This window comes from Mustela nivalis (genome assembly GCF_964662115.1).
Source record: "Mustela nivalis genome assembly, chromosome: 13".
Classification (NCBI taxonomy): domain Eukaryota; kingdom Metazoa; phylum Chordata; class Mammalia; order Carnivora; family Mustelidae; genus Mustela; species Mustela nivalis.
In genome coordinates this window covers 92,532,262-92,554,453 of record NC_139032.1, presented here as the reverse complement: position 1 = coordinate 92,554,453, position 22,192 = coordinate 92,532,262, and the positions used below count along the sequence as shown (strand labels likewise).

At 63.4% G+C, this 22,192-nt stretch overlaps 2 protein-coding genes and 1 long non-coding RNA gene across 7 annotated transcripts; 1 reads left to right on the top strand and 2 right to left on the bottom strand.

The window, feature by feature from the left end:
* Positions 1–225: 225 nt before the first annotated feature.
* UAP1L1 (UDP-N-acetylglucosamine pyrophosphorylase 1 like 1) lies at positions 226–7,393 on the bottom strand. Of its 4 annotated transcripts, none has more exons than XM_082696329.1 (10): positions 7,040–7,391; positions 6,176–6,380; positions 5,832–6,007; positions 5,341–5,513; positions 5,043–5,236; positions 4,485–4,625; positions 3,754–3,939; positions 3,135–3,201; positions 1,914–2,033; positions 226–1,730 (listed from the first exon to the last, which is right to left on the bottom strand). In XM_082696329.1, the coding sequence occupies exons 1-9, from the start codon at positions 7,326–7,328 to the stop codon at positions 1,950–1,952; spliced, it is 1,515 nt and encodes a 504-aa protein (XP_082552455.1). In that variant the 5' UTR covers positions 7,329–7,391; the 3' UTR covers positions 226–1,730; positions 1,914–1,949. The 4 variants fall into 4 exon arrangements, 3 of the variants coding, with proteins under 3 accessions (XP_082552455.1, XP_082552456.1, XP_082552454.1); XM_082696330.1 differs by having other exon boundaries at positions 226–835; XR_014302139.1 differs by having other exon boundaries at positions 226–2,033; positions 3,135–3,231.
* Positions 7,394–11,761: 4,368 nt separating this feature from the next.
* Positions 11,762–18,990, top strand: SAPCD2 (suppressor APC domain containing 2). Of its 2 annotated transcripts, XM_082696349.1 has the most exons (6): positions 11,762–12,409; positions 14,960–15,072; positions 15,498–15,644; positions 15,917–16,024; positions 16,148–16,264; positions 16,336–18,990. In XM_082696349.1, the coding sequence occupies exons 1-6, from the start codon at positions 11,854–11,856 to the stop codon at positions 16,462–16,464; spliced, it is 1,170 nt and encodes a 389-aa protein (XP_082552475.1). In that variant the 5' UTR covers positions 11,762–11,853; the 3' UTR covers positions 16,465–18,990. The 2 variants fall into 2 exon arrangements, with proteins under 2 accessions (XP_082552475.1, XP_082552474.1); XM_082696348.1 differs by having other exon boundaries at positions 15,917–16,264.
* An 869-nt stretch (positions 18,991–19,859) lies between these two features.
* LOC309846815 lies at positions 19,860–22,106 on the bottom strand. Its single transcript, XR_014302144.1, has 3 exons — positions 22,002–22,106; positions 20,174–20,270; positions 19,860–20,073 (listed from the first exon to the last, which is right to left on the bottom strand). It is a non-coding gene; the product is annotated as an uncharacterized lncRNA (long non-coding RNA).
* Between the last annotated feature and the right edge of the window lie 86 nt (positions 22,107–22,192).

The following is a 22,192-nucleotide window of genomic DNA, read 5'->3' as shown; positions in this document are numbered from 1 at the left end:
GGGACGGCGCGGCTTCTGGGCCCACCCCCAGGCGGCGGGCCCGCGGGCTGGTCTCGGGCGGCCCGGAGACCGGGGGGAAGAGCTGGGCGGGGGCACGAGGGGACCCCGGGGCAGCCCCGAGCGGGTGCAGCCGCAGCTCGGCGTGTGGGCTCTCGCTCCCCGGCATGGACCGAGCCGCGGCCCGCGGGTGGCCGTTCCGACACGCGCTGCTCAGAAACCGCGCTCGCCGGGCCGGGGACGCATCAGCGCGTCCTGAGTTTATTGGAAAGGCGCCCTCCTCCCCGCCCCCAGCCCGGGGCGCACCCGGGAGTCCGGCAGTCCTCCGTGGAGAAGTCAGTGGCGTGACGGCTGGTCTGGGATTCGAGGCTCTCAAGGTGGCCCGAGGGACAGCATGGTGGCGAGGGCCCGTCCTGCCTCCTGGGTGCGCAGTGGGCACGGGGACGCACCCCCGGGGAAAGCACTGCGCGGCCCTCCTCGCGTTCCTGGTCCCGTGGCGCCCCCTGATCCTGTGAGCGGCGAGTCCCGGGGCGCCAGGGCGGCTGCCCCGGCCCCGCCCACCTCCGTGCGGCGTTGGAAACGGGATGTAAAGGTGTAAGGAATTTAAAATAAACCGCGTCCTTCAAAGCGAGCTGTTCCGCAGTAGTGTTTCCAGCGGGTGTAGGAAAGAGGCGGCAGGGCCGTTCAGCTGCGGAGGGGAGGAGCTGCAGCTGTGGGCAGGACCCCTGACCCGGCGGACCTTCCTCCGTCCGGGCCCCTTGCTTGGCTGTGGAGCAGCTGAGAGAAGGCTCCTGAGGCACACGCTTCAATTCTGAGTTTTGCGGGGGACCGGCAGAGCCTGGGTGGAAGCAAAGTCTTCTCTGGGCTTTGGGCGTGGCCCTACCCCCGTGCCCAGGTGGGGTGCCCGGACAGGTCTACCGCTGGCCGCTGGCGGAGGCCCTGCATCTGAACCCCTCGGGGCGGAGAACGTCCTCCCCCTGGGGAAAGCACAGCTTGGGCAGGGGTGTGGGCTGCCCTGGGGGGGGAGGGGCCAGGGGCGGGGGCCGTCTGCAGTGCACGCTGCCCTCCACCTCAGTGGGGAGGGTGGGGCCCCGTGTTGCTCTCTGGAGGGGAAGGAAAGCGGGCCCAGGGCCCCGGAGCAGCAAGGCCAGGCAGGCGCTCAGGGCCAGTGCCTGTGGGTTTCCCCGGCCTCGGTCAGGGTGCTGGGGTGCGGTCGGGGGGCCGTGGGCGCTGGAGCGGAGGCTGTGCCTCCTGCCGGGAACCCGGAGGAGCCTGAGCACCCAGGTTGTCGCAAGCTACTGGCCAGCCGGCCGGGCGTCGGAGCTCCCTGGCCGGTTATACCTCAGCTTGATGAACAGCCTCGTGAGGCCACAGGCATTGGGCCCACTGGGTCGTGGGGGAAGCACGTAAAATTCAGCAGCCCGAACCCACCGTCGACGTGGCTGGGGAGCCGAGGCGTCCAAGGGAAGCTGAGAGGAACCAGCTTCAGGTGCCCCGCCTGTGTGTGGGCTGGGGCTGGTGGGAGGGTGGGGACTGGGCCCTGACAGGGTTCAGCTGCTAGAGGAGGAGGGAGGGGGCAGCTCCTTGGCCGTAGCACCCTTCGAGGTGGACAGAGGGATACTGTCCCATTCTCTTTGCCTCATTTGTGCATCTGCAGCAAAGCTCGAGTGTCTGGTGTCCCTTGGGAGGTGGATCTGCATACAGGGCTAGAGATGCCGCTGGTCCTCAGGTCTCTACTCGAACAGACAGGGGGTCACTGCTCTCCAGGGATGCCACACCTCTGTCTCCCACCCAGACCCCACAGGCCAGAGAACAGCTAAAGAGCCCTCCTCGGTCCACAGCAGCTTTTGGGTATGTGTTCCACAGAACCAAGGATGCGAGAGGCCCCACCCTGGTGGACATCCCCGTGTCCCCACCTCTGAGGCCCTGGGGTTTGCAGTCCCGGGAGTGAGTCAGGGCTGCAGGACACTGGTCTGGGTCTCATCCAGGATGAGTGGGGACCGGAGCTCCCGGCCTTGCACGTACGGCTCTAGACCCTGGAGACAAGGAAGTCATGATGTCCGCTATTCAGCTCTCAGTCCTTAAGGGGGTTACAAGTTCACCTTGAGCCAGTGTGGGGTAGGGTGAGAAAGGCTTCCAGGAGCAAGGACTGGACGCCATTTCTAGCCCCAACCCCTGATGAACCCTTTAGGCAAGCTCACACCAGATCTTCTCAAGAGGGTTGGGGCCAGCTTTTGTCACTCAGCAAGGCGTCCATAAATCTTCCTGGCTGGAACCCCAAACTCTGATACTCCCCCACCTGATACTCCCCTGCTCCTCCAAGATTATGACAGCATTTTAACTCACCACCCACCCCATCCCTGGAAGATCCTCTGTATCTTAAGAAACTATTTGCCGGGGGGGTGCCTGGGTGGCTCAGTGGGTTGAAGCCTCTGCCTTCAGCTCAGGTCATGATCCCAGGGTCCTGGGATTGAGCCCTGCATCAGGCTCTGTGCTCAGCAGGGAGCATGCTTCCCCCCCCCTCCACCGCCTGCTTCTCTGCCTACTTGTGATCTCTGACAAATAAATAAATAAAATCTTTAAAAAAGAAAAGAAAGAAAGAAACTATTTTCCGGAGCTCCTGGCTGGCTCAGTCGTTAAGCAACTGGCTTTGGCTCAGGTTATGACCCCAGGGTCCTGAGACTGAGCCCTGGGTCGAGCTCCCTACTCGGCGGGAAGCCTGCTTCTCCCACTCCCCCTGCTTGTCTTCCCTTTCTCGCCATCTCTCTGTGGAATAAATAAATAAACGCTTTAAAAGGTGGGGGGGGGGGCACCTGGGTGGCCTAGTGGGTAAAGCCTCTGCCTTCGGCTCAGGTCATGATCTCAGGGTCCTGGATCAAGCCCCACATCGGGCTCTTTGCTCCGCAGGAAATCTGCTTCCCCCAATCTCTCTGCCTGCCTCTCTTGTGCCTACTTGTGATCTCTCCCTTTGTCAAATAAATAAAATCTTAAAAATAAATAAATAAATAACAACTATTTTCTTATCAGTAAACTGAGTCAGAGCTCTTTCTGCCCTAGCACCCACTTCTCTCCAGTGCCCCCCTCCGGATCACCCATGGCCCACCCTAGAAAGCCCATGTGGGCCGGAAGGCTCTCACCTCTCCAGAATAGGACACCAAGGGCGAGATCTCACAGATGGCGGGAGGCTCTCTGCTGCCGGGCGGGCTGTGGGAGTCCATGGGTCAGCACCTGCTCCTGGGCGCATGTCCTGGGGCTGTCCTTGCCTGACCCTGCTCCCAAAGCTCTTTTCTCAGCTAAACCCCCTTTTTCTGCATACTCCGAGCCCTCAGCAGACTGCCTCTGCCCAAGCGATAGGCTCTTACTTGGTTGGGAAAACAGCCCACAGCACCTGGGCTTCCAGATGGAGGAGGCGGCTGCAGACAACCAAGGACACAGAACCCTACTGTCCTGTGCTTTGCCGGCCCTGAAGTGTGACTTGCCTTGCCAGCTTCCACATGTCCCGCCTTGGTCTTGGTCAGGAAGGGTGGCAGCCGCCCACCCGTCCCCAGGTCCTGGGCTGACCTCAAGGGGCTGGGCCCCAGGCTGCAGGCAGTCTCTGTATGGCCGGACAGGGCCCCTGGCCACCTGCACTCAGCGTGGTTCAAGCTCGAGCCCCAGCCACAGCTCAAGCCGCGGCAGAACCAGCAAGGCCCTGGGGCTGGGGGCTGGACCCTGACACCCTTGTCCTTAGGGGAGCGTGCTGAGACCCACACTCACCTAGGCAGTTCCGGGAGCTGGGCCCCGCCAGCATCCAGGAAGCGGGCCCCTGCCCGCAGGGCCCAGCGGTAATGCTGCATGAGCAGGGCACGCCGGGCGGTGGCGGGGTTGTCCCTGGCAGCTGAGGCTGCGTTCTTCAGCGGAGAAAACTCCTCCTCCCGGGACACCTCAAAGGCCACAAAGCTCCTGTGGGGGAAAGAACTAGTGACTGGAAGTCCTGGCCCAGAGGCCTTGGTCCTGGGCAGGTGCAAGCTGCACCGGGTTCCAATGACTAAGTGGGGGTCACCTCCATGGGGGAGGCCCCACAGGGACCACATATGTCTTTGCTCCTGGTTTCCCTGGGGCTGCATGAAGGCCTTCCATCCCTTCCAGCCAAACCCCCAGATCCTCGGATCCCAGGGTGAGGGCCAAACCCCCGAAGTCCCCACCCAGCTGGCCCGGAAACAGCTTCCTCACTGCAGGCCAGGAGCAGCCAGAGGGCTCCGGAGGGGCGCAGGTGTCTCCCGGCCCTGAAGACCGCGGGCATCCCAGGCGCCGCCAGGCTCACGCCATAGGGGCTGTTTCCTCTGGCCTTCTCCCTGGGCCTGCTTTGGCCCCTACTCCCCACTGCAAAGGGGCACTCCCACTGCGTCCCCTGCAAGCCTCCACTTCCCAGCCCAACAAGGCCTCAGAACCCACCACCAATACAGAAAGAGAAAAAAAGAAAAAAACGAATGACTTCTGCCACTAACTTAGCAAACTGGAACACATCAAACACAAACTTCTCCATCTTTATCCCGTTCGGTTTTATCGGCTTTACCGGATTTCCCTCCTCATCCACGTATGGGACCTTCTTCACAGCCACGTGTGGCTTCAGCAAGGGCTCAAATTCGCTGGGGGCACAGGAGGTCAACAGAAGGAAAGACAGTTCAGATGGGATGTCCCGGGGAGCCCCATCCCCACTTCTCCACACACCCAGCCACCCAAGACAGCTGGCAGGAGCACTGGGGGCTGAGCCCAGCCTCTGGGAGGGCGGGGGTATCCCTTCCACCCGCCCCCACCCCCCCAACCCCCCCCCCCACCAAGTCCGAGAGGGATGGACAGGCCCCACCGGCCACATCCCTGCCCAGGTGACATGGCAGGGGGCGAGCCACAGGGTAAGAGCTGGTGCCGGAAAGCAACGGCCTCCGCACGGAAGAGCAGGCCAACCCGGCCCAGAGCCTTACAGCACCCGCTGGGGCTCTGGGGCCCCGGTCAGTGCGGGCGGCACGCCACTCCGGCCAGCACCGGCGGCCACCTGCGGAGCACACCTGCTGACCATCCGGAGGAAGTCTCGCGTGAAGAAGTGGTTGCAGATGTTGCCCAGGCGGTAGAGCAGACTCCCGTCGGGCCCGCGCAGCTGCGCAGTCTCGGGGCTGATCTCGCTGTACTCCACCACCTGAGGGACCCCGTCCACCTGGCACACCACGCCCACCGGCTCCTCTGGGTACGCCTTTTCCACCACCTGCGGCCAGGCCAGGGCTGGGAAGGCTGGTTGCGGCGGGGCCAAGCAGGCCGGGGGCGGGGCGGGCTTGAGGGGGCGGGGCCAGGCCGGCAGGGCGGGCTCACCTTCGCCCCGCAGTCTGCGCCCCGAAGCACGCAGAAGCCGATGAAGACGGGGTCAGCCAGCCGCACGAGGATGTTGTCCACACAGTACACGTGCACGAACTCCACTCCCCGACGCTCCATGTCCTCGAGAATCTGGTGGTCTGACAGGGCACAGTACAGCCCCCCGTTGCCATCTGCAGAGGGAGAGAGGGACCATTTTCGAGGGATCTCACTGGGCTTCAGCCTTATCTAGTCCAGGGCATGCTGGAAGCAGGGGAGGCCCCTTGGGGCTGGACCTTGTACCCGAGGCAGCTCTCCGTCACTCTCCAAGTAGCACTCTGGTTGTTTCATGTGACAGATAGGAACCAAGGCCCAGAGAGGAGAGGCCACTCACCCGGGACCCCACAGCCATCAGGCATAACATTCTGGCCTCTGCCACAGTCCTCCCGACCTCTAATTCGCTCCTTGTTCTAGGCCAGGCGGTCCTTCCTGGGCTCAGGGGTGTGGCATACCTGGGGCCATGGCAACTTTGTCTTTCTGCTCCAGGATGGCCTTGCCGTCGAAGGTCACTGCCGGCAGCATGCGCTGCTCAAACATGATCACGTTGCTGGGATCCAGGTGGAAGAAGTCATGCTCCCTGAAGAACTTGGCCGTGGGCCCCAGTGTGAACTCACTGGTCATGATGTACCTTCGAGGAGAGGCGAGGCTGAGCAGGCCACTGGAAGGGCCCAGGGCCGCTGGGATACGGGGCTCCGACAGCGGCTGGCCTGGGGTCGGGCTGGGGTTGGGATTCAAGTCTGGATGCTGCGGGGACAGGGGATTGTTCTGGGGACCAGGTACCGCAGAGAAGGCGCACCAGGGGACGATGCAGCGGGTCCCGTGGCGCTGGCCAGCCAGTTGTTCCACCCGCCGAATCCGTTCCGCCTGCAGCTGATACAGGGTCTTCCGGCTCGGCAGCCCCACCTCGTACATGCCTTTGGGGTAGGTCACGCCCAGGCGGGTGCCCTGCCCCCCGGCCAGCAGCAGCACGGCCACCTTGTTCAAGGAGATCTGGCGGAAACCTGGAGGGGCGGGGTGCCTACCATGAGGGGACACCTGGGAACCGCCACATAAGCCCCCCCCCCCCCGTTCACCTCGGAGCAAGCCACACATGTGTCTAGGACTCGAAGACTTCTGACAGCCACAGAAGAGAAATTCCCAAGTAACATTCTGATCCCCTGTGGGCCAGGTGGGGCTCCACCTTGTCCTGGACCCACCAGGGGTCTTGATGATGTGCTTCAGGGTTCATTCCCAGCCTAGGTCCCTCAGAGGCAACACCAGGTCAAGCTGGTCAGAGCAGTGCAGCGGGGGCCTCGGGCAGGCTTCCCTCCAGGAGCGCCTGCCTCACCTGTCAGACCAGGAGGCCAGGAGTGCACCTGGGCCAGGGCTGATGCGAAACGGAGCCTGTGCAACTGCGCGAGGATTCCCTGCGGCCAATTCGCCTGTGGGCTGGGCGGCTGGCCAGACAGGTGCGCCTGCACGAAGCACTCTCCCGAGGGCCAGTCCTCCGGGGGCGGCTGCACCCTGGCCGCGTTTGGAGCCCCACAGCCCCGTCGCCAGCCGAGGGTGAAAGGGGGCTCCACCAAGGAGTAAGGTGCGCTCGACTCCTCCAAGTACAACCTCTCCGGTCAGCCCCGCTCTGGGCCAGGCCCCCTCCGCCGGCCAGGCCCGCCCCGCTTACCTTCCTCCTCCCAGAGTCGCCGCATCTCCGGGTCGCACCGGCTCGCGCTGCCCACGCACTCGGGGGGCAGGGGCCGCAGGCGCGCGGCCAGGTCGGGCGGCGGCCCCGGGGGGTGCGCGCAGGCCGCAGCGGCGCGCCGGCAGTGCTCGCGCAGCGCCTCCGGCTCCAGCGCCCCCAGCTCGGCCAGGAGCGCGGCGCGGGGCCCCGGCGGCAGCTCGGCGCAGAAGCGCAGCAGGTGTTCCTGGCCCGCGCGCTGCAGCCGGGCGCGCACCTCCCGCTCCGAGGCCATGTCGCCGCCACCGGCCGCGCGGGCACTCGTGACCGGCGCGCTCCGACGGGCGTCACGGGACCCAGCGGGCGGTGACGACCCCGGAGGGGCGGGACCGGGCCGCCCCGCCTCGACCCCGCCCCCGAGCGCCCCGAGCGCCCCGAGCGCCCCGCCCCTTCCAGAGCGCCCCGCCCCTCTCCGGCTGGGACCCCGCCCCTGTCCGGGATCTCGCCCGCCGCACGCTGAGGAGGGGCCCCGAGGCAGGGGGCTAGGGACGCCTGAGGCGTAGGGTCCGGGGAAGCCCCTCCCGGGTCCCGCGAGCTCCCCGGCCCGGGCGCGTGAAGGCTGACTTCGGCTCCACTGCACCCCGCGCTGAACCCACAGCCCTGCCGTCCGGGCACCCGAGGGCGAGGCTGGGGTCTGTCCCCGCACGTGTTGGCGGCTGGGCCGAGTCGGGAGTCTAGAGGCCACCAAGGACCCCCAAGAAGGTCGCCCTGCCGCCTTGGGGGCTCCCTCCTCATTGCCGGGTACCCGGAACGGCTCAGGAGCGGCCCTTCGCCCCGCCACATTATGTTAACTATCAGACTTTAAATATCTTGCTGTTTATTTAAAAATGTATTGATCAAATGATATAGACATCTTACTGTTTATAAACGCCCTTGGGGAAAATGGTGAGTAGCTTTGGCCATTTGGGGATAAAGCTTTCTTCTAAAAAATTAGTTTTTTTAAGTCTAAAAGCAATACATGTACAGAGTTAAAACAAATTCAAATGGCACTTTGGGACCCAAAACGAAAAGTAACATCTCTCTTAGGCCTGCCGCAGCTAAGCCCTGTTCAGGCAACTGTGTCTCCCCGCACGTGGGTTCTACACAAAGGGACTCCCACAAACCCCCTTCCTGGGTTAGGAAGTCGAGCTTCCCACAGCCCCCGGGGGGCCCACTCGAAGTCCTGGTGGACCCAAAAGAAGTTACCTTCCAAGGATAACCTTGGGCCTGCCTCTGGGCCTTCGCACTTGCTGTTCCTCCTGCCTGGGCTACTCTTTCCCAGAAAGTGACTTCCCGGCCCACTTCTCCAGGTCTCTGCTCCTGTGTTGCCTCCCTGGGGAGACCCTCCCAGGTCACGCTGGCTCAGACAGCATCCTCCCATTCGTCTCTGTTCCTTCCTGCTTTGCTTCTCTCTTTTTTTTTTTAAGATTTTATTTATTTATTTGACAGACAGAGATCACAAGTAGGCAGAGAGGCAGGCAGAGAGAGAGAGGGGGAAGCAGGCTCCCTGCTGAGCAGGGAGCCCGATGCAGGACTCGATCCCAGGACCCTGAGATCATGACCTGAGCCGAAGGCAGCGGCTTAACCCATTGAGCCACCCAGGCGCCCCGCCTTCCTGCTTTTCTGTATTCTCCACTGCCCAAGTGCCCCAAGGAAGGGAAACTCCGACAGCTGGAGGTAATTTGGTTCACTGCTCTGCCCCTTCACCTTAGATCAATGCCCAGCACACAGTATGTGCTCAGTAAATGTTTGTGGAATGAATGAACGAGTGTTGGAGCCCACACCTAGCTCAGTGCCTGCGCTACATCAAACGTTCAGGGAGCGATTGCTGAATGAACAAATGGTCTGCTTCAATAGTTTGGGTAGCCGAAGGGCACATGTTAGAGGTGGAGGTGCGCATGGGGGGTAGGGAGCCCAGCAGCAGAGTGGGGGCTAGAGTCCAGAGGGCTCTCAGCCCCTCATATGTGCCCTTGAAGGCAGGTATCACATGATCTCAAAGCTCATCCTCAGAATGGCCCCCAAATCTCGCTTCAAGTTGCGGTGTGGGGCTGAGATCAGAAGGGTTCGGACAGTTGAGGCTGGGCAGCCGGAGGCACCTGAAGGGCCAGAGAAGGAGAGCTGGCCCACCTGGACAGATGGCAGGGGCCGCCAGTGAGGGACAGGTGAGTAACAAGCTCCTGGACAGCCTGGCAAAGGTGGGCTTGTGGCCCAGGAGTCACCTCCCTTGTGTCCTGGGGCTTCATCCAGAGGGTTCAGGCGAGCCAGGGTCCAGAGGCCAGCAAAGGCCCCGAGTTGTGCCTGCAGCATGGGGACCAGAGAACCTGGAACAGGCACAGGGACTGTCTAAGGGGACAGAGGGCTCCACTGTCCACCTCCACGGAGCTCCAAGCTGGCACAGTAAGAATGTAATTACAGCTGGGACTGGCACCTCAAAAACCACGAGGGCCCCACTTGGTCTGGGGGTCTGGGAAGACCCTGGGGGTGACAGTGACACTGAAAGGTGCAGAGCTAGGAAAGTGTTGGGTCAGGCTGGAAAGTGGGGTAGGAGGAGGAAGTGGTCAGAATGCAGGATGGGAAGTACACGAGGACCACGCCTCGGTCCCACCCCCACAGCTGGCACTGGCTCCAGTGTCTTCGTACCTTCCAGCAGTGCCTCGCCAGGGAAGCCCATCAAGAAACCCACAGATCCAGGGCCTCCTGGCCCATGGTTCCTGACGCTCGGAGAAGACCTTCTTTCTTCAGCACGGTGGGCTCAGGCTCACAGGGGCCTGGCCTGGGTGTTGCTGCCCCACTGTCCCACTGTCTGTAGCAGCAAGGCTTGCTGCTGCTGACCACTGACCTCCACACCCCTAAGAACCCCACAGAGCTGTCTCCAGGCCTCCCAATCCCACCTAAAGGTGGGGCATTTCCACTGTGACTTCCAGGATGAGGCTTCCCATGTGTGGGCTACCCACCAAGCCTCCAGTGTGGGCCAGACCGATTCTAGGCTGTGGGGTGGCCCTGTCCTACTTCCAGAAAGCACAGGGAGGCACACATGGGGAGAGAAGCACCATCACGAGAAGAAGGCAGCCTCATGCTGTGAAGATCAGGACACATCACTTTCAAGGTGTGGGTCAGGTGCCCGAGTGGAGCGTCAAAGGATGCAGAGTGATCAGCCCGGAGCAGAGAGGGAAAGGGTGTTCCCGGTGGGAGAGCTACCATGTGCAAAGGCCCAGAGGTGGGGGCGGTTGCAGATCCTAAGCATGGGGGCCCCGGGCAGGCTGTGCTGGAAGGAGAGTAGGAGAGGGAGACAACGGCGGATCAAACAGCTTGAAATGCTGGAACTTTGTCCCGTCCTGTCACTAAAGGGGAAGGCAGGGGTGGTTCGGACTCCATGGGGAACCCCAGGCTCCAGCTTTCTAGGTCCTTCCAAAATTTCTTACCACAATGGAACCCCAACTTCAAAGGCTGTGAAATTAATAAAGGGAAGCCTCGTTTAAAACGGAGTCAGGAAGCCCTGATGGGAGGAGCTCTCACGAACAGAGCACCTGGACCCGCTGACCTCGCATTCTTGGGCAGGAGGAAATTCAATTCACTACCCTAACAGGAGGAAGTTCTCTCTCTCTTTTTTTTTTAAAGATTTTATTTATTCATTTGACAGAGAGATCACAAGTAGGCAGAGAGGCAGGCAGAGAGAGAGGAGGAAGCAGGCTCCCTGCTGAGCAGAGAGCCCGATGTGGGACTTGATCCCAGGACCCTGAGATCATGACCTGAGCCGAAGGCAGAGGCTTAACCCACTGAGCCACCCAGGCGCCCGGAAGTTCTCTTCCTGAAGACACCGCCAGCTAAGCCCCGGCCCCCTCCCAGACTGGCCAGACAGAAGGACTGGATCCTGGCTGGAAATGAAGCAGGGGCCACTGGGGACACAGGGCTGCCTGGCTGGCCTGAAGAGACGGAGCCACTGGAGAAGGTGTCCAGCCAGAGGAAGAGGCCGGAGCAGAGGACTTTGGAAGCGGAGGAGAGCTGGTCGGCAGATGGGGATCTGGGGACACAGGAAAAAGTGGCTTTGTCCTGCCGTAGGCAGGAAAGGCCAGGCTATCCCCAGGGACAAGGCGAGGAGCTAGCAGCAGTGTGGACAGAGAGGCCTCTGTGAGGGGAAGCGCCCAGCTGGCGGGAGCCCATAGACCTCTTGGGACTGTCCCGGTAAATGGGCCCCAGAGGCGGGGTGCCTGGGCCAGGAGACCCCAAGTAGGGAGCGAAGAGTCCCCAGGGAAGCCAGACGGGGAAGGTGACTCCCTGGAGGAGGTGTGCTTCCCGTCCTTACCCCCGCGAGGTCACTGGGGACAGGTTTTCCGTAGGCCCCGCCCCTCGGAGAGGGCCGAACCGCGGCGAGAGGGCTGCGGGTGGCAGGGGGAGCAGAAAGGGGTCCGCTCCGGGGTCCCTCCCCGACCCGCGAGGCCGAGGGGAGGCCGAGCTGCGGGATCCAGGCTCCCCCCGCCGCCCGCCGGGGCGGGGCCTCGGCGCTCCCCGGCCGCAGCCCGCACGGCGGCGGGAGCGCGCGGGGCGGGGCCCGCGGGGGAAAATCAAACCAGGCTGGCGGCCTCTCAGCCAATCCGAGAGCAGACGGGCCTGCTTCGGCCAATGGCCGCCGCGAATGCTAATGAGCGCTGACGCCACGAGGAAGGTCCATTCAAAAAGTCGCCGCTATTGTCGCGGGGGGACCGAGCCTGGGCCGCGGCCGGGGACGCCGCCGGGGTGGGAGCCGGGGCCGCAGCCGGGGCCGCAGCCGGCGGCGGCCGCCCATGGCCGGAGCCGCGATGGCCGAGGCGGGCCGCGGGCCGCCGGCCGCGCCGGGCACCGAGGGGCTGCCGCGCGCCTTCCTGCAGAGCCTGCGCACTCTGTTCGACATCCTGGACGACCGGCGGCGCGGCTGCGTGCACCTGCGCGAGATCGAGTCCCGCTGGCAGGGCGCCGACGCGCACGAGCTGCCCCGCGGCGTGCTGGAGGGCCTGCGCCGGGTGGCCCCGGCCAGCGGCTACCTGACCTTCGAGCGCTTCGTGGCCGGCCTGCGCACCTCGCTGCTGAGCGCCGACGGCGGCCCGCGGGGCCAGGCGCGCGCCCCGGCCCGGGGGCGCTGCCCGACGCGGCCCGGGGGTCCGCCGCCGCCGCCGCGCCTGATGTTCGCGCCGGCCGACGAGCCGCGGACCGTCCTGGAGAGGAAGCCCCTACCCCTGGGCTCGCGGCCCCCCGCGGCCGGCCCCGACGGCGCGGCCCGGAGCCTGGAGAAGCTGTGCGGGCCCGCGGAGCCCGAGCGGCCCCAGGGCGCGGCGCTGGAGCGGAGCCCGAGCGCGGACGCTGGTGAGTGCGGGGCGGCCCGCGGCCCCGCCTGGTAGCTGCCCTCCGCCCCCCACCCTGCCGCCGACCCCCGCGACCTGCGCCTCAGGCCGGAGCCGGAGAGGTGCTGCGGGTGCTTCTCGTGCCGCAGGGGGCGGAGGCGGGCCGCCGAGTGAGCCCGAGGGCCGTGAGCGCCCAGAGGGAAGGGGCCTCTTGCCTTTCCCGGTGTGCTGCGAGGCCAGGAGGCAGGGAGCCCCTCCTCCGCCACCGTGGGGGAGGCCACCGGGGCCAAGGGGCTGGGGGGTGACTCCAGACTTCCCCAGGAAGTCGCCCTACCCAGCCAGCGCTGAGCACTGGGGATTCCTGCCCCACACCTGGAGACACTAAGGCCCTCAGTCGCGTCTCGGATAACAGCCTAGGCTGAGGAGTTTGCCTCTAGTTCAGAGGAGAGAGGGTCCCCCGCACTGAGAAGGCCCCTTCCACCTTTCTTGGGTCCTTACTTTGGCAGCTCTACCAAGAGGGCTGGGCTCACTGCCTCCCCCACGAGGCAGGATGGACTCTCCCAGGAAGACCTGGAGGGGTTGCCAGGAAGCTTGACATGGTAGGTGGGTCTCCAGCCCAGTCTTCAAGGCCTACCAGGCTGACACCAGAGAAGGACCCAAATGCAGCAAACTACTCCCTGCCCCTGCCCCTATCTGAGGGGGTGGCCAGCCGGGTCCTTGCCTGGCTTCCGTGCAGTGGGCAGGGACAGGAAGATGGCTGGATGACCCCTGTGGGCCCCTCCAGTGTCTGCTCTGGGGATAGCAGCTGCCTTATGGATGGGGTGGGGTCCCCTTCCCGCAGAGCATTCTGCCTCCGTGCAGCACCCCTACCACTGCAACGGCCAGCCCTTCCTGTGCCTCCACCGCCCCACCGGCCTCACTGGGCCTCTGCCCCAACCTTGCCCGTATTTCCCAGCCCCGTGACTGGCTCCCAGGCTCTGTGGCAAAGCTGTCCCCCAGCCCGTCACAGGGTGGGGGCTCTCCCTGCTACTCAGTGGCCAGCCCCTCTGTGACCGTGGTCTGTGGAGGCGGGAGGGCACTCCTGGGTGCATGGCTGGAGCCGTCCCCAAGGCTCCACATACCTGAAAATCAGCGTGGGGTTGGGGTTTGGGGACCTCCGACTTGTGGCCCAGCCATGCTCTGTCCTGGGGCCCTGGGTGGCCCGAGGTCACCTGCTGTGCCTTCCTGAGGATTCGACACAGGGCTGGGCAGGTGACACGTGCTCATCATGGGGCAGCTTGAGGCTCAGGCCAGCCTCTCACTGTCCCCTTTACAGACAGAGGCCCAGACCCAGAGGCGTGGCCCAGACCCAGAGGCGTGGCATGTGCGTGGAGTCCAAATCGGCACTCCTAGGTCCCCCAGCTTCCCAGGAAGCGAGAGACCCCCCCCCCCCGGGGATCCAGGGCCCCCTTCTTTGGCGCTGTTGGAGCTCAGTGCACCCAGACCCAGTGGGTACAGGCTGCTGGCTCAGGCCCAGATGGGTTCAGGGCTGCCTGCACCTGCTGGTCATCCGCCCAGGGTGCTGTCATCTGAAGTTGCCCCCAGACCAAGCCCAGGTGTTCTGCGGCAGTTCCCCGCCCCCCAGCGTCCCTCCACTGTGTCTTCTCTGCCCGCCGTGTAGCACAGGCAGGTTGGGACGTGATTTCTGGGCTTGCTGGTAGCCTGTCCGCCGAGGCTGCCTGGAGGCCTGCCCTGTCACCTGGTGCCGACCCGGTGGACGTGTCCGCTTCTTGCATCACCCCCCACCCCCCTTAGCCAGTGCTGGGGGCATAGCCTGTGAGGCTGAGCCCGATGTAGGATGACAAGGCCAGGGATCCACTCCCCCCTCTTGTGTCGTCCTGCATACACTCCCATCCCCCAGGGAAGCCAGCTGGACCTGCTGGCTCTTCACCCCCAAGCCGACTCCGCTGCAGCCGCTGCAGGGGTCCCTAAGCCGTAGGAGCTACTAGGTTACGTCAGAGTGAGGTGTATGCGGGCCCAAGGTCGTGTTTTACCCTTCCTGGGAGGAGTTCAGTCTGGGCCCTCCCACTTCACCGGCACGGACTCTAGTCACCCTTAAAGGCCCTGGCAGACAAGGAGAGCCGGGAAGCCCGGGGCCCTGCTCGCTCACCCTATTCCCTTTGAGCCCCTGCAGGGTACACAAGTCCTCTGGGCACCGAGGTGGGGGGGATGCCCAAACTGGGCGATGCGCTTGCCCTTGGGCACTCGTGCTGGGGCACTCTGTGGGCACACACATCTGTGTTGTGTGTACAAACCTGCAGCCTCAAGGGCCACACGGCCCTCCCAGTATGGGGGTGTGGGGATCGAGTGAGGAACTGGACCCCACAGAGGCAAGGTGTGTACAGGGCTAGGCGGTGGCCTAGGGATGGGTTGAGATGGGGGGGCTCTGTGCAGAGGCTCCAAATTGCCCATGAGCATGCCCAGAGGCATGTCGGCCTGGACACCCAGCTTTGCACTGCCAGGCTTGGGGTGGAGGTGTTGGGCCTGACTAGGCAGGCCTGGAAACGAGCCAGAGTCTTGCCTCCCTCCACAGGTGCACTGGCCTGCAGGCCCCGGGAGCTCGGCCTGGGCGATGCCCTTCGGGTTCCCCGTGCCCGAGGGGAGCGTCGGAGGCACACCATCACCAACGGCGTGGACTGTGACCTGGTGGGTGAGGGCTCTGGGGGATTGTCCATGTTGCCTGGGATGGGACTTGGCCCACGCTTGGTCTCCTGGACCAGCCCTCCTCCTGGGAGGTAGCCACCAAGCCTGGGTTCCGGGGGGGCTGGCATGGCAGTTGGTTATAAACATGTCTCCCCTCGCGGGCTTGAATCCACTGGAGGGACAGCTCAAGGCCAGATGAAGAAGGCCTTCAGGGAGGAGGGGGCCTGGGTGTGCGGCGGCTTGCGGAGCACGCACGGCCCCTCCCCAGAACGGCCCAGCTCGCCTGCTCCCCGGGAGAAGGTGCGCGGGGGGTGAGGGCAGGTGGTGTCCTATGGGGTGCAGGTGTGGGCAGGTCAGCGCTGGTGGGGCTGGTCTGCCGTGTGTGGCCGGGGTTCCTCATGAGCACGTGGCCTCCCCGCGCGTGGCAGCTGAAGCAGATGCAGGAGCTGGAGCAGGAGAAGGAGGTGCTGCTGCAGGGCCTGGAGATGATGGCGCGCGGCCGCGACTGGTACCAGCAGCAGCTCCAGCGTGTGCGGGAGCGCCGGCGCCGCCTGGGCCAGAGCAGGGCCCGCGCTGTGAGTGCTGCCCCAGGGCTGCCCGTCCCTGTCCTGAGACCCATCGTGAGCACGGGTGGTGCCAGGGTCCTGGGACCCCTCCAACACACACGCACTGCGCATGCCCTGGGGCAGGCGTCCCCCAGCGGTGACACCCGTGGGCTCCTTGTCTGCTCTGAGCAGTCACTCGGGTGGGGGCCGGGAGCGGCCCCTGTGAGGGTCCCCCCGGGGCATGGTGGCTGATCTGTGGCCAGTCCTGCTAGATGACTTCCCCTCTCCTGCTTCCCTCCCAGGATGTGGGCGCTGAGGGGAGCCCCCTCCCGCTGGGCCGGCTGCTGCCCAAGGTACAGGAGGTGGCCCGGTGCCTGGGGGAGCTGCTAGCTGCGGCCTGTGCCGGCCGGGTGAGTGTCCCCTGTGCCACCCGGCACCTGTGCCCAGCGTGGGGCCACCCCTCCCCCTTGCCCTGGAGGCTGTGCCCGGGGATGCCAGGCCCGCTTGACCTGCCTGACCATGCCCTCCCGCAGGCTCCGCCCTCATTGTCCTCGGGGCCCCCGTGCCCGGCCCCCACCTCACCTTCAGCCCCGGGCTGGCAGCAGCAGACCGTGCTCATGCTGAAGGAGCAGAACCGGCTCCTCACCCAGGTGAGTGCGGGGAGGGCTGAGGGTGGGGGCCGGAGGCCTGCGGGACCCTGACCGACCTCCTACCTGCCCAGGAGGTGACGGACAAGAGTGAGCGGATCACGCAGCTGGAGCAGGAGAAATCTGCGCTGATCAAGCAGCTGTTCGAGGCGCGCGCGCTCAGCCAGCAGGAGGCCGGGCCCTTGGACTCCACCTTCCTCTAGCTGCTGGGGGGCCCTGACCCGCTCTCGGCCGGCCGTGGTGGTCAGCACGCGCAGGCCCCTCTGAGCCCCACTGGGCTGAAGACCACCTGACTGGCCTGGGCCCAGTTTCCGTCCCCCGCACCGTCTGGGCTCCGGAGCCGGCGGGTGGGCCGTGCGTGAGAGCACTCCGCGGCCCCAGAAACCGGCTCCCTCCTGGCCTCGGGGGGCTGAACCGGGCTGGGGCTGCATTGTGCTGACAGCCTGAAGCTGTGGCAGTCGCCGTCAGTGGACCGCGGGGGACACCACCCAGTGTTTGCCGGATCTCAGGCAGCTCTGCCATGGTCCCCGGTGGCCTGGCCTCTCTGACCTGGGGTGTCCAGTGGAAGGTGCTGGTCCCACTAGGCTGCACTTCTGGCCGCAGCCAGCAGAGGGTGCCTCGTACACAACACCTGGAACTGCCCAGCCGTGGCCAGGGCCAGGGCCAGTCTCCTGTGAGGTGTGCGCCTGGGGCCCAGCAGGAGATTGGGTCCAGGAGCCCAAGGCCATCTTCCCTCCCTGAGGGGCTGATGGAAGGGGTGTCTGGTCCTGGGGGAGCTCCGGGGGTGAGCTCTCAGAGTTCACACCTGGGCCGAGGCGGCCTGCTTGCTCCCCCTCACCGACCCCAGGCCTTAAAACAACTTGGGTTAATGCTCACGAGCCCCCAGAGCGGCCTGTGACCCATGCTCTGGGCCTTGGGCCCACCAGGCACCCTGGCCAGGGCAGGATACGGTCAACAGGGCAGCTGTGGTGCGCCCCTCCCCCAGGGAGGTCTGTCCCCACAAGAGAGGTCAGCATGGGCCTCCCAGGTGAGCCCCCCAGGTCCCCTGCCAGGGCCTGCTCACATGACTCGAGGTTCCCAGGTGTAGGGACCGCCCTGTTCCCACCCCTGGCATCAGACTTGGAAACCCAGAGGGCTCAGGAAGAGACGAGGCAGGGCCCTTGTCAGGGACAACTCCCCAGCCCTATCCCAGGCCCCCCAGAGGGGAGCCTCCACCCCAGGAGGGGCCTTGTGACCTGGGCCCCAGTCCCCACAGGAACTCCCCTCCCACACTGAGGACAGGACATCCCCGTTGGGCTGTGCAGCAGGGGGCCCCAGGCATGGGGTGAGTATGGAGAGACCCCATAAACCCAGGGAGTTTAGGCACGTGGACTCCCGCGGCCACAGAGGGTCCTGGCTGCGGAGGAGGGGTCCCCGGTGCAGAGCGGCGGTCGGCTCCAGCTCTGGGCTCCCCACCCCGTGCTCAGGGCTTACAGAGGGTGGGGGACTGTCCAGCATGCAAGCTGCCCTCCTTGGAGGATGGGGTAGGGCTCTTCTGGGGCCCCAAAGACCCCCAGGCCTAGACCCATGCAGGCTCTAGGGGAGGGGAACCAAGAGGGGAGTGGGGCCCTGAAAGGTGGGACAGGGCCCCCAGCACCCTTTGGGACATTCAGGGCAAGGGCCAGTCCCGGAGAAATCGTCCCAGCTTGCCGTCTGAGACCCGCCCACCAGGAGCTCTTGGACCTGCTCTTCGCCCTTCCTCCCAAGACCAGTCCCTCCGCACCAGCCCAGACCCTGAGCCCACCGTTGCCCTTCACGGGCTCTCCAAGTGCAACCAGTGACCTTTCCAAACCTGAGCACTAACCCCGCCCCTGCTCTTAACCCTCCCGTGCCCCTGTCACTCAGGGCAGCCCCCAGGCTCAGCCTCCACCGCCCTCCCCAGGCAGGGCCGGTAGCCGGCCCCCAGCCCGGCAGCCAGCCTCCACCTCTGGTCTTTGCAAACGTTTCCTAGAACACCCCCTCCCCGCCTCACCCCCCTCACCTGGACCCAACCCTCCTCCACAGAACCCAGCAATGGGAGGGGCTGTAACACTGAAGGAGGCTACCTCTGGGGGGCAGCGGTGTCCCCTGCGGCATCCGCCCCGCCTGGGGCTTCTGCGTACCCTCTGCCGTGCTCGCGCCGCCCACCCCGCCCCGCCGGTCTTTCACTGGGAGAACTTCCGCGGAGAGGGCCCCTCCGGCGGCCAGCGGGCCCTTCCGCCCTTGTCCATGGTGCTCCGTCTGCGGTCCTCTCTGCTGGTGGTCTGAAGCCAGGCACCTGTGGGCCTGGACACAAGAGAAGAAACCCAGGTGGCCCCAGGCTGGCCGGTCCCAGACAGCTGGCAGAAGCACTGGTGACACCTGGGGCTAAGTCGGGGTGGGGGGTGCTGTCTTGCTGTGACGGTGACGCCATCCCCGGGCTGCACCCTCCGTCGTGACAACTGAAATGTCTCAAGGTGTTGCCAAATGTCCGAAGGCGGGCGGTGGTCGAAACGTCCCTGATTGGGAATCGCTGTCCCGGGGTCTCCTGTAGGTCAAGTCCAAGGAAAACAAGCATCTGAGTTAAGCTTGTCCACCCACCGGGAGCGCGCCCACCGCAAGAGCCAGCAGAAAGAACAGATTCCGTACATATTTCAGATATTGGAATTATCAGAGAATAAGCAGTAACTTTTATATGTTGAAAGAAATAAAAGAGATTCTTGAAATATAAACCAGGAATCGCCTTCGTGGTTTGTTGTTCTGGGAAAGTGTGAGCTGAGTCGGTAAAGACGCACAAGGAAGCAGGGAACAGCAAACAGCCCGTGGGAGTGACACTGACCTTGAAATTAAAAACTCAGGTGGGGGGCGACTGGGGGGCTCAGTGGGCTAAAGCCTCTGCCTTCGGCTCAGGTCATGATCTCAGGGTCCTGGGATGGGGCTCTGCTCAGCAGGGAGCCTGCTTCCCCCTCTCTCTCTGCCTGCCTCTCTGCCTACTTGTGATCTCTCTCAGTCAAATAAATATATAAAAAAAAAAAAAAAACCAAACTCAGGTGGACTCAGCCTCCGATGGAGATCTTCAGCTGGAGACTCCGTGAACCAGGAGAGCTTAGGACGGGAAGGAGAACGGGCCCAGCGGGTCAAGGGCACTCCCCTGCCTGCACTCCCAGAAGAGGACAAGGAAGGCAGGGCGCTGCAGGACGGAAAGTGGCTTCGGGTTTTCCAGAACGGTCTAACAACCCCAGTTCTCTGATCCAGAAACCCCAACAAATGCCGGCCAGACTGGGTAGGAAGAAATGCACCTTTTCTCTCACAAGATCATGAAAGAACCCGAGGACGAAAGCAGTTGCCCACCGGGAGCTCGTCAGAGGCCGGCGGGAGAGAAGGCGGCGGCCACGACCCAGAGGAACGCTTTCCCGACAGAAGGCTACATAAAGGAAAACATTTCCTCCTCCCACACCCCAAAACGGGAGCTTGCCGCCCACGGGAATTCACGAAAGGAAACTCTGGAGGAAGGACTTCAGGAAAAAGGCCCAAGTCAAGAAGGAGCCCTAAATAAGGGTGAGTCAGCTACCGCCGCGGGATGACCTACCTTGAGGCTCAGTGCTGTAAAGCAATGGCTGTTTCCTCGTGGGTGCAGACCTCAGGAGTGGTCACCCTGGGCGGTCCAGCCTGGGAAGTTCTGGGGCCGCAGGTGAGGTGTCTGCAGGGGCCACCATCAGGAAGGGCCGGCTTCCAGCAAGGCACCCTCACAGAGCTGTTGGCCCAGCACCTGGGTTCCTCGTGTCCATGTCCTCACGGCACTGTGTCCGCTTCCCCTAGCACAGATGACCCAGGAGCAGCCCTTAGGAGAGAGCCACCCGTCTGGGAGGACCTGGGCTCAGGGGTCCCTGAGTCACAAGGTCACCTCTGTCTCACCTCTGATGGTCAGAAGCCATCCGCAATCCAGGCCCTCCACGAGCGGCGTAGGAGAGGAATCAGGCGCCCCCTTTGCAGGGAAGGAGAATCGGGCGATCTGTGGACACATTTTAAAGCTGACCCAAGCGCATCCCTCAGCGCGCGAACCGCAGGTGCCGCAGCAGTGACAGCGGCCATGCGCCTGGTGGGGGCCCAGGAAAGAACTGCGGTCACGTGGCAGTAGCACACGGCGTGGGAAGACAAGCTGAGGCATCCTTGGGGCTCGAATTGTTCATAAGGAAAAAAGACACTCAGTTTAGCTTTCATTCAGGATGTGCATTAAAGTCACTGGGAGAGTCGGGTAGAACAGTGGCCTCCGGCGCACGCCTTCCCGGGAAGGGAGGGGGCAGGGCACGGTCTTAAGAGAAAAACACAGCCCGGTGCTGAGGACCCCTCACTGTCCCCTGACACTGCGCACTGTCCCAACATCTGTGAGTGGGCGCAACTCGAGTTTTTCAATTGACAATTAATTATCGCAGCGTGTTCACGGTTTCAGAGGCAGAGATCGGTTTCTTCAGCTCCACAGGTGTGATGGGACCATGGTGTGCCCTCCCGGTGCCCCGCCCCGTTACCCCAGCCTCGCCCACCTCCTCTCCAGCAACCCTGTTTGTTTCCCCCTTTTTTGTTTTTTAATTTATTTAGTTATTTGACAGAGAGAGAGAGAGATCACAGGCAGGCAGAGAGAGCGAGGAGGAAGCAGACTCCCCCCCCCCCCAGCAGAGAGCCCAATGCGGGACTCGATCCCAGGACCCCGAGACCACGACCTGAGCTGAAAGCAGAGGCTTTGACCCATTGAGCCACCCAGGCGCCCTGTGCATTGATTTTTAAAAAAGATTTCATGTATTTAACTGAGAGAGACAGTGAAAGGGAGGGAGAGAGCACGAGATGGGGAAGGTCAGAGGCAGAAGCAGACTCCCGGCTGAGCAGGGAGCCCGATGCAGGACTCGATCCCAGGGCCCCGGGATCATGACAGCAGTTGAAGGCAGTTGCTTAATGAGTGAGCCTCCCAGATGCCCCTGTGCATTGATTTTATATCCTGCCACTTTGCTGAAATCCTATCTGAGTTACCGCAATTTGGGGATAGAGTTTTTGGGTTTTTCACAGAGAGTATCATGTCATCTGCAGAGTGAAATCAACTCTAGTTTAATTGTCAGATTGGAGTTTTAGAAATTCAGGTAGCTGTTTTGATGCCTAAATAAGGCATCAAAAACAAAAACAGGAAAAGCTGAAACAGTTGTTATTAATATAAAACTAAAGGGAAGCCTGGGTGGCTCAGTGGGTTAAAGCCTCTGCCTTCGGCTCAGGTCATGATCTCAGGGTCCTGGGATCGGGGATCGAGTCCCGCTCTCTGCTCAGCAGGGAGCCTGCTTCCCCCTCTCTCTCTCTGCCTGTCTCTCTGCCTGCTTGTGATCTCTGTCTGTCAGATAAATAAACAAAATCTTAAAAAAAAAAAAAAAAGAAACAAAAACTAAAGTTAAGTTACCCTTTGCAATGGTTAGTTAATTTTGTGTGTCACCCTGGCTGGGGTATGGGGCCCAGGCGCTCAACCGAAGCCCTATCGGATGTCGCTGTGAAGGGACATGTCAGTAGGACTCCCATTCCCATCACGAGACTTGGAGGGAGGCAGATCACCCTCCAGAACGTGGTGGGCCCCACCCAATCAGTGTAAGGCCTCAGGAGACAAGGGTAAGGTCCCCAAAGAGGAAAGAATTCCATGCACAGACGCTGTTTGGGCTCAAGCCTGCAACAGGACCCCCGCCCCACCCCACTGAGTCTCCGAGCTGCTGACCTGCCCCACGGACGGCAGACTTGCCGGCTCCCACCAGGACATGAGTCCGCTCCCCCAGATCCGTGTCTGGCTCGAAGAGACGCAGGGAGCCCGTCTGGAGCGCTCTAACACGGCCGTGATCGTATAGTGGTTAGTACTCTGCGTTGTGGAGCGCTCTAACACGAGCACGAGCCAGCACTTGCGTTGGCGGG

Bases quoted from the DNA above. Each gene is read 5' to 3' on its own strand.
- SAPCD2 (XM_082696348.1), top strand. From the start codon at position 11,854: ATGGCCGGAGCCGCGATGGCCGAGGCGGGCCGCGGGCCGCCGGCCGCG. The intron at 12,410-14,959 runs GTGAGTGCGGGG...CTCCCTCCACAG, and splicing joins GAGCCCGAGCGCGGACGCTG to GTGCACTGGCCTGCAGGCCC. The intron at 15,645-15,916 runs GTGAGTGCTGCC...CTTCCCTCCCAG, and splicing joins GCCAGAGCAGGGCCCGCGCT to GATGTGGGCGCTGAGGGGAG.
- UAP1L1 (XM_082696328.1), bottom strand. From the start codon at position 7,328: ATGGCCTCGGAGCGGGAGGTGCGCGCCCGGCTGCAGCGCGCGGGCCAG. The intron at 6,008-6,175 runs GTGCGCCTTCTC...CTCTCCTCGAAG, and splicing joins ACCCGCTGCATCGTCCCCTG to GTACATCATGACCAGTGAGT. The intron at 3,202-3,753 runs GTGAGTGTGGGT...GGACTCCCACAG, and splicing joins CAGCTCCCGGAACTGCCTAG to CCCGCCCGGCAGCAGAGAGC.